The 10,435-nt window shown below is 41.8% G+C and overlaps 1 protein-coding gene across 1 annotated transcript; it reads left to right on the top strand.

Moving 5' to 3' along the window:
* The first annotated feature begins 2,352 nt into the window (after positions 1 to 2,352).
* LOC105174897 (glucan endo-1,3-beta-glucosidase 12) lies at positions 2,353 to 4,495 on the top strand. The gene is made up of 2 exons (XM_011097146.3): positions 2,353 to 3,835; positions 3,928 to 4,495. The coding sequence occupies exons 1-2, from the start codon at positions 2,464 to 2,466 to the stop codon at positions 3,960 to 3,962; spliced, it is 1,407 nt and encodes a 468-aa protein (XP_011095448.1). The 5' UTR covers positions 2,353 to 2,463; the 3' UTR covers positions 3,963 to 4,495.
* Positions 4,496 to 10,435: the final 5,940 nt, after the last annotated feature.

Consider the following 10,435-nt stretch of genomic DNA (forward strand, 5'->3'; position numbering starts at 1 on the left):
ATGGAAAAACAATCATCTTCATATTGTTTTTTTTTTTTTTAATACTTCATTTACGCATCTTTTTTGTCTGCTTCAAAGAGTTCACACTCAAAACGAGATCAAGTGTCCGAACTATAATTTTGTTTTTTTAAACTGTAAAAGGGCATTCGATTTTAAATATAAAATACGAATATAATTTAAGTGAAGGTTGGTTGCAAATTTGACTTTGAGTCCATGCACATAAAATTTATGGGATAATATATATCTTACCATGTCGGATGGGATTCATATAATTTATTTGTCAATGTCTATAACGGGCTTCTGAAATTAATAACTGGCTAGGATATTTGCAAGTAAATAAATGGTAGGATCAAATATCTTGAAATATCCAAATCGAATCACTTAAAATAAACACAGCCCAAATAAATTAATTCGAAATGGATGATTAAAAAAAAAAAAATCTAGTTGGATGAGTGAGACATTTATGACAAAAAGTGTCATAATAGTGGAAACATATCATGCGGATACCTAGCAGAAAATCATTGAAGACTTGGTATCCAGATTGTAAGATGTAAGGTTTAGTTGAACGAAATTTTGTCAACAAACACAGTCTTAGCCTTTCTTTTTTGCTCTTTCTTCTCAACTAGAAGCAACTAACACTGGCTTTAATTATGAGTGGGTGCAGGTCCAAAAGTTTGTGGACTTTATTGCAAAGTTATTTACAATGGAACTGAAAGATTGTTGCATAAATTTTGCGACATCGTACGAAATCTGTCCAGAATTTTGTTTGTTTTTGATTTATTTGTAGCGGCATTTGAGACAACGTCTTATGAAAATCAGTGAGTCATCACCAATTTTCAAATGAAAATAATGTGAAGGTGAACAACTCCATGAGTTGAGGTATTATTTCAACCCGAACCACCACCAACATGTGGTTGTTCATAATTTCTGGTGATGAATTCCAAGAGAAATTGAGTTATTGGTGTAGACAAGGCCCGACTCTAGTCTACAACTTGTCCTCCTCTACTCATATATATAAACTGCAATTGGGACCTTTACTGCCAACCAATTGGGTAAATGAGTTCATATATTTCGTAAAATAAATTATATCGACGCTTTTTAAATTAGATATAAATATATAAATATTTTTTTTAAATTATAAGTACATTCTTTTGTGGTGTTTTCCCCTAATTTAAAAAGAATCAGTACTGATCCCCAACTATTATTTGAGAACTCAAACCCATGATCAAAGTTATAGATGCAAAGTGTTCTTGTGAACAGACTTCCTTGTTTTGTCACACTCCCTTGGTGGTGTTAATATAATGTATCTTAGGGAGTGATGCAAACTTTTGTTACCATATAGGAGTACACTTGTAATTATCAATTAAATACATATCTTCTCTGTTGTTTAATTTCGATCAACAGCAACGGCGACTAGGACAAAAAAAAAAAGGTGGAAAATGCCGACATCCAACGGAATTAAATGATGTAGTGGACCAACATTTGTGAAGGTTTATTGCTTATTCAGACAGTATGAACAACAGATGGATCTTGTTCTTTGTAATTATTAGTACGTACTATTAATATATAGATTTACTGTTATTTAATAATAATAATAATAATAATGCAGTAATATGTAAATTTTAAGGTTAAGTTGTTCTATACTTCCATATAAGTAAATCAACAATCGAACTTTTTTTTTAAAACAAAAAAGGACAGGTGGGATGATGGCCTGATTCAAAAGACCCGTTGTAGTAACATGACAGGCGCAGTCCGTACAATGATATGATTGTGTGATGATAATGAACAAACGCTTCAACGTTCATTTCTGTCTTGTTGATTTCACTTTCAGTCCCCTCTCTCTTGTACCCAACTTGTGGATTATTAGGGTAAGTTGATTAGGCCATTAACCTAATTATTTTGTTGAGAGTGCAACCACCCATCCCCTCCACCTATTATTACTGCTTCCCACCCAATTATATTATATTAAAAAAATTAATTAATTTTGATGATCTAATATTATAGGCTGATTTGTTAAACCATTATCGTTATCCAATAAATTCAAAATCGAGATAATAACAGTAAAATAAAGAAATAGTATTATATTATAATTGTTGTATGATTGCTGATTTGTTAAACCATTAAAAAAATAAACAGAATAAAAATCATCTTCAACGTTCAAAAACAAGAATGAGACAAAAACGTTGGAGAATCAAACAAAAAGTCATTAACACAATATACCTAATTACTATTTATCTTTCTTTGTTGCAACTGGTAATAATACTCCCTCCTTAATTCCTCTCCAAATTACATCAAATGTTAATTCCTTTTACGCATGATTTCACTATATGTAGTTATTACCGGCCCACTAACTCCACTACTTCACCACAAACACTCTAAAATTCAGCATCTATATAAACACAATCTAACTCACCTATTACCATTCAAGAATCTCTCATCCTAACTACTCCTTCTCTAGTGCAAATGGAAATTCTTCACATACACTTTCTCTCCGTTTTCCTCTTCCTTTTCTCTTCTATTTGTATCCAATCCGTTTTCTCCGACTCCGGCAGCATAGGAATCAACTACGGCCGCGTTGCGGACAATCTACCCTCTCCGCCGCAAGTGGTGCAGCTCCTCAAAACTCAGGGTATCACCAAAGTCAAGCTCTACGACACTGATTCCACCGTCCTCAACGCATTTTCAGGCTCCGGCATCTCCGTCACCGTCGCTCTCCCCAACGAGCAGCTCTCGGCAGCAGCCGCCGCCAACACATCATTCACGGACTCGTGGGTCCAGTCCAACATCCTCCCTTACCACCCCAACACCAAGATCGAAGCCATTGCCGTAGGGAATGAAGTGTTCGTCGACCCGAAGAACACCACGCCGTTCCTCGTACCCGCCATGAAAAACGTCTACGCTTCACTCGTCAAGTACGGCGTCGCTTCATCCATCAAAATCTCATCCCCGGTGGCCCTCAGCGCCCTCCAATCATCTTACCCGTCCTCCTCCGGTTCTTTCAAGCCTGACCTGATCGAACCGGTGATCAAACCAATGCTGAACTTCCTAAAGGAAACCGGCTCGTACCTGATGGTGAATGCCTACCCATTTTTCGCGTATTCTGCCAACACGGACACCATCTCATTGGACTACGCTTTGTTCCGTAATAACTCCGGCAGCAAAGACGCCAACAACGGGCTTCTTTACAAAAGCTTATTCGAAGCCCAAATCGACGCCGTTTATGCAGCAATGGCCGCCTTAGGTTTCAACGACGTTAAAATGGTGGTCACTGAAACCGGATGGCCGTCAAAGGGCGACGAAAACGAGGTCGGTTCAAGCGCAGAGAATGCGGCTGCATACAACGGGAACCTGGTGCGCAGAGTGCTAACTGGGGGTGGGACCCCTCTGCGGCCCGACGAACCTCTCAACGTCTATCTATTCGCCCTTTTCAATGAAAACCAAAAGCCCGGGCCCACTTCCGAGAGAAACTACGGGCTTTTCTACCCAAATCAGCAGAAAGTGTACGAAATTCCGCTCACGGTGGAGGGTCTCAAGGGTGCGTCGCCCACCATGGACGAGACGGAGGTGATGGCGCAACCGCCGAGAAAACTGGGGCAAACGTGGTGCGTGGCGAGCGAGAAAGCTGGGGAAGAGAAACTGCAGAAGGGGATAGAGTATGCTTGTGGAGAGGGAGGGGCTGACTGCCGTGCGATTCAGCCGGGTGGGACATGTTACAACCCGAGCACGCTGCACTTCCACGCATCGTACGCATTCAACAGCTTTTATCAGAAGAACTTCCGGCAGAGTGGGGCCTGTGATTTCGGCGGCGCCGCCTACGTAGTCACCCACCCTCCCAGTAAGTTACTTTGTTACCACATTTTTTTCAACTGCTAATTTGAATAAAATTATTTCTTGAAGAATTTCAGTTAATTGTCTGGAAAATTGCAGGGCTGGGGAGCTGCGAGTTTCCGACGGGGAACTAAATTAACAGGACATTGCTGAAAGAAATTAGGAAAGTTGTGGGGTTGGAGGGCAGAAGGATTTGGTAGGGCAGGCAGGCATGATTCTTGCAGCAGTTGGATTCCTGAACTTAGTCGTCATGACTTTGTTAATGCAGAAACATAATAATAGTAGAGCATAGTATGATCATGAAATGAGGGGGGGGGTGTTGAGAATGCTACATCCTTGAAGTCTCCAGTACCTGCTGTTTCCTCTGTTGCTGCTACTGCTGCCTTTGTTGATACAGAACTCAGCAAAGAAGATGATGATGAAGTTGCTGATTCCTCTCTGTTCGATGCCGGGTAGAAGCGTGTCATTCATTACACGCTTCTTCTAATTTTGTGTTGTATTTGTTGTGTGGCATACACGTCATTTATTTTGTGGATGATTGGTCCACGTCATAGCTGAGTCAGTTAGATAGTTGTAGACGGTTATGAGTCAGTTGAAGTCTCTGTATTTAAACGCAAGTTCGAACCACATTTGGAGTAATACAGTCTGATATTTTTCAGCTATGAAACAGAGCTTTCTTCTTGCTTTCTTCTCGTCCACACTCAGCAAACTTTTGATGTTTTGTGAGGTTTCTAACATGGTATCAGAGCCTTCTACGTGAAGGTCTCTGGGTTACCTCATTGCAGTGATTGCATACCTTATTGATTTTGATTCAGAATGGCGGATGAAGCAGCCTCGTCGACTATGGGACACAGAACAGGTGAAGCATCGTCTCAGTACGAGAAGGACATGCTTTTCATTCATCCTTCTGAGCATTCGCAGCTGGCGTTAACATCTTCGCCGCTAGATGGTACGAATTTTTTGGTGTGGCAGCGAGCAGTATATGTCTCTCTTGGAACGAAAATGAAGCTAGGCTTCATAGACGGTTCGTTCTCAAAACCAGCTCCTGGTTCACTTATTTTTGAGCAGTGGAGGCGTGTCGATTTGATGGTCACTTCATGGCTTTGGAACTCCATGTCGAAGGACATAGTAGAGTCCTTCATGTACTGCAGCACCTCGCGTGAACTTTGGCTAGCAGTGCAGGCGCGATACGGACGAAGCAATGGACCTTTAATATATCAGTTGCAGAGGGAGCTCTCTTCGGTCGCTCAGCAGGATTTGAGCCTTACCGCCTACTTGACAAAGGTCACGAAACTCTGGAATGAGCTTAATTGCTTGGCTCCTCCACCGAGGTGTAAGTGTGGAGGATGTACTTGTGGGATTAATGAGGAGATTGATCAACTTGCTTCACTGACGCAATTAATGCAGTTTCTCATGGGGCTTCATGAGGTTTTTAGCAACGAACGCAGTCAGATTCTCATGCTCGACCCTTTACCAACTGTAGAGAAAGCTTTTTCAATGGTTTATGCTGTTGAACAACAGAGAATGATACACACTTCCATGGAAATGAACACCAATAATGTAGCCTATCAACTATTCTCTAAAGGCAGTAAGAGAGATGATGGAAAACATGCACAAAGACAGCGGATTACTGCAGCAGAAAGACGAACTGTGGTTTGTTCACATTGTCGCAAACCCGGACATGGGCAGGACACTTGCTTCCAGTTGCACGGAATACCTGATTGGTATAAATCGCTCAATGAAAAGAAGAAAAAGGGGAGAGCTTTTACAGCTAATATTGATGTTAAAGATGAAGGAGTGCCGGACAATACCACGAGAATGATAACTCAACTGATTCAGCTGTTGACAAAGGCGAATGCTCCCTCGGATCCTATCACTAGCCACGCAAACTTTGTACAATTTGAAGAGGAGTTTGCAGGTAATACCGCTAAGCCAACTGGTATTGATTTAAGCTCTTGGATCATTGACACGGCGGCTACCAATCATGTATGTGCGAACATTGCATCTTTTCATTCATTTGCTAAACCTGCTACTCCTCACTTCATCCATTTACCAGATGGTTCGAAAAATGCTGTTACTTATGTGGGCAGTGTTCAATTAAGCGACGAAATCACACTACATAATGTTTTTTTTGTGCCTCAATTTTCTGTCAATCTAATATCTGTCAGCCAACTCTGTACTCACACTTCTTTTCAGCTTCTCTTCACTAAAGAATCATGCTTTTTGCAGGACCAGGACAGTAAGAAGAGCCTGGCCATAGCTCATTTGTTCAAGAACTTATACATTTTCAGACCTCATCCCAGTTTTGCTTCTGCCATGGATAGTGTTGGTAGTGGTCTTGCCATGTCGTGCACACAATCTGACAACCAAACTTTGTGGCATCAACGTCTAGGGCATGCTTCTTTACAAGCTGTCAAACACATCAAAAATATTGTTTTTAGTGTTGATAATGATAAAATTCCTTGTGATGTTTGTCATAAAGCTATGCAATCTCGTGTGCCTTTTCCCGTTAGCTCCTCTTATTCTAATACACCTTTTGAACTAGTGCATATGGATTTATGGGGACCGTATGCTGCTTCTAATCTGTTGGGGGGTACATACGTTTTAACGTTGCTTGATGATTATTCACGGTGTCTTTGGACCTTCATCCTTAGACAAAAATCCCAAGTCCCTGTTACCTTGAAGCATTTCTGTTCTCTAATCTCTAACCAGTTTAAGCGTTCCATTAAAACCTTAAGGTCTGACAATGGTTCGGAGTTCTTTAATCACGACTGTCAAACTCTTTGTTCTGATTTAGGAATCATTCATCAGTCTTCCTGCACATACACTCCTCAGCAAAATGGTCGAGTCGAACGAAAACACAGGCATTTGTTGAATGTCGCTCGGGCCTTACTCTTCCAGGCATCTCTTCCCATACGATTCTGGGGAGACGCCATCCTTACTGCCACATTCTTGATTAATAGAACTCCTAGTAAACTTTTACATTGGAAAACACCTTTTGAATTACTCCATGGATACCTTCCTACATATAACCACTTGCGGGTTTTCGGCTCACTATGTTTTGCTACCAATTTAAATCCTCATAAATCAAAATTCCATCCTAGAGCCTTAAAGTGTGTCTTCATAGGTTATTCGATGCACCAAAAGGCATACAAGTTATTTGATTTAGACTCACGTTCTGTTTTGTTTTCCAGGGATGTCCAATTCTACGAAGGAGTGTTCCCTTTCTCGCAGAACGTTTCCTCCTCTAATCCCTCGCCTCCGTTGCCTCTAGTTTCACTAGACGTTGATGCGGTTTCGTCTCCTTCCTCCTTGTTCTCTCCTCAGCCTATTGTGTCTCAGTCCCCTTATTCACAGCGTGTGTCTCCACTACCATCTATAGATGCCTCCACTCGTGCTATTTCCCCTGTTCCTCGTCGTTCAAATAGAATTTCTCGAAAGCCAATTTGGCTTGAGGATTTTGTTTCTAATGTCACTAACTCTTGCATCATTCATCCATGTAATGCCGCATATACATCCTTTGTAGCCTCTATGTCAGTTTTGCAGGAGCCTAAGTCGTATCAAGAGGCGATGCAGCATCAAGAGTGGCTCGATGCAATGAAAGCTGAAATCACTGCTTTGGAGAACAACCATACATGGTCTCTTGTTCCTCTACCAGCTGGAAAGAGACCAATTGGGTGCAAGTGGGTGTATAAAACAAAGTTGCGGGCAGATGGTTCGGTGGAAAGATACAAAGCTCGCCTGGTGGCGAAGGGTTTTTCACAGATAGCCGGGGTGGATTATACGGACAATTTCTCTCCTGTTGCAAAACCGGTCACAGTGCGTGTACTTCTCGCTGTAGCAGCTGCTTATGGGTGGCCCTTGCAGCAGATGGACGTGAATAATGCATTTTTGCACGGCTACTTGGAGGAGGATTTGTATATGCAACCACCGGAAGGATACTCTGTTCAACCTGGCCTTGTTTGCAAGTTGGAGCGTTCCCTCTATGGCTTGAAGCAAGCCTCTCGACAGTGGAACGTCGAGCTCACGCTTAAGCTTACAGACTTTGGTTTTTCTCAGTCGGCCTATGATCATTGCCTCTTCACCAAGATGACGGATAGTGGCCTAGTGGCTCTTCTAGTTTATGTTGACGACATCGTGGTTACAGCCCCATCCTTGGAGCTTATTCAATCTGTCAAGACCTATCTACATTCACTCTTCACCATCAAAGATCTTGGTGACGCACGTTATTTTCTTGGGCTCGAAATTGCTCGCAATTCTGATGGTCTTTATCTTGCTCAGACCAAATACGTTCACGATATCGTTCGTGATACTGGGATGATGTCTGCGAAGTCTGCGAGCACTCCTCTTCCGTTTGGCCTTAAACTTAGTGGTGACTGTGGTGCTCTACTTCCACAACCGGATCAGTATCGACGACTCATTGGCCGATTACTGTACTTGGGTTTCACCCGTCCTGACATATCGCACTCGGTACAACAGCTTAGCCAATTTCTGAATCATCCGTGTGTTGCCCATTGGAAGGCCGCGCTACATGTTGTTCGTTACCTTAAGGGAGAGCCATCCAAAGGGCTGTTTTTTCCTGCCACATGTTCTTTTGAATTGACGGCTTATTGCGATGCCGATTGGGCGTCTTGCACTGACTCACGCCGCTCGCTCACAGGCTATTGCATTTTCTTGGGAGATGCCTTGGTGTCTTGGAAGACAAAAAAACAGTCCACAGTTTCACGTTCCACCGCCGAAGCAGAATATCGAAGTATGGCGTCGACAGTTTGTGAGCTTAAGTGGCTTTCCTATTTGTTGTCTGATTTTGGTATCAAATTATCTCTTCCTGTGCGTTTGTTCTGTGATAATCAAGCCGCTTTACATATCATGGCCAACCCCGTTTTCCATGAGCGTACGAAGCACATTGAGATTGATTGCCATGTAGTTCGCACTGCGTACAAAGATGGATTCTTAGCTCCTTTGCACATTCGTAGTTCTTTGCAGCTGGCTGACCTTTTAACTAAGTCATTGTCTCTGAAGTCTTTCGCATTCCTACTCGGCAAGTTGGGTCTTGTTGCGTTGCACCCTCGTCCCACTTGGGGGGGGGTTGTTGAGAATGCTACATCCTTGAAGTCTCCAGTACCTGCTGTTTCCTCTGTTGCTGCTACTGCTGCCTTTGTTGATACAGAACTCAGCAAAGAAGATGATGATGAAGTTGCTGATTCCTCTCTGTTCGATGCCGGGTAGAAGCGTGTCATTCATTACACGCTTCTTCTAATTTTGTGTTGTATTTGTTGTGTGGCATACACGTCATTTATTTTGTGGATGATTGGTCCACGTCATAGCTGAGTCAGTTAGATAGTTGTAGACGGTTATGAGTCAGTTGAAGTCTCTGTATTTAAACGCAAGTTCGAACCACATTTGGAGTAATACAGTCTGATATTTTTCAGCTATGAAACAGAGCTTTCTTCTTGCTTTCTTCTCGTCCACACTCAGCAAACTTTTGATGTTTTGTGAGGTTTCTAACAGGGGGGGAAGCTAATATGAGGACTTGTTATCTCTGTAATTATTTACCTACTTCTGAATCAAAATACAGTATTATATATTCAGTAAAGAATAGATACATTGTTATGTATGTGTGATGGGGTGAGCAGCGACTCATACGTCATGGGTCGAATGGTCGTACAATGGTGTCCGAGAAAGGAGGTATTGGATTGGGTTTGGACAAGGATCAAACTATCAAAATTTGATACTTTCCTGGTGGGCTTTAATGGGTCTACTGACAGCCCAGTAAAGGTCCTTAGCACAATTCAGCCCACATCAATATGGTGAGTCCAAAAAGCCCTTTTGATGAACAGACTTATCTTCAACACCAATTGAAAGAGATGTTTGTTTGTTTACCAATTACCATATGCATCTGAAAATCAATCATCTCAAGTGATCCATGCCATAACAGCTCAACACAAATTCTCTAAATTACATATCCAAACCCTTTGCTTCTTTTATGGGGTATGAATGATTTTGCCACACATACTCTTGCGCCTATTATTACTTTTGTTGAATATAACATATGCTCCAAATTATTCTGACTATTATGCATTTGGTTTGATGAAATTATTATAAGGAGGGTCAAAGCTTATTTTGATTTTGGTGTGAGGCCGATCCACTGTCAACATGTGGTGGACTAAGCTTAAACTACATCATCCCACTTCTCTATTATATATTTAATTTTGTATGATATGATTTTGAGTAGCTCGAAACGCCCGTTTAGCTGCCCAATCTCCATTCATCATTTCTATCCACGATAACAATTATTATTTTATTTATTTAGATTTTTTGTTTTGCCTTTAAATTTATTTTTTAAGGAGAGAGAACCACACCAAATTTATTTTCTAGGTAGTAATATAGAGACCAATCAAAAACTGAAGGATACGCGCCCTCCCTGCCACCACAAGCTGTCAGTCGTGTTCACGCTCAATTTGCTATGCTTGGGTAAGCATCAGCCCAATGGATTACCGGTAGAGCCAGTTGTCGGTGAGATCTCGAGCCCTGTGATTTTCAGGGCTGACACCTCAATATACACAGCTCCACTCGCTCACTAATCACGAGACCCTGGATTCGGGTC

Source organism: Sesamum indicum, linkage group LG12, assembly GCF_026168435.1.
Source record: "Sesamum indicum cultivar Baizhima isolate 11 linkage group LG12, ASM2616843v1, whole genome shotgun sequence".
In the NCBI taxonomy this organism is placed as follows: Eukaryota; Viridiplantae; Streptophyta; class Magnoliopsida; order Lamiales; family Pedaliaceae; genus Sesamum; species Sesamum indicum.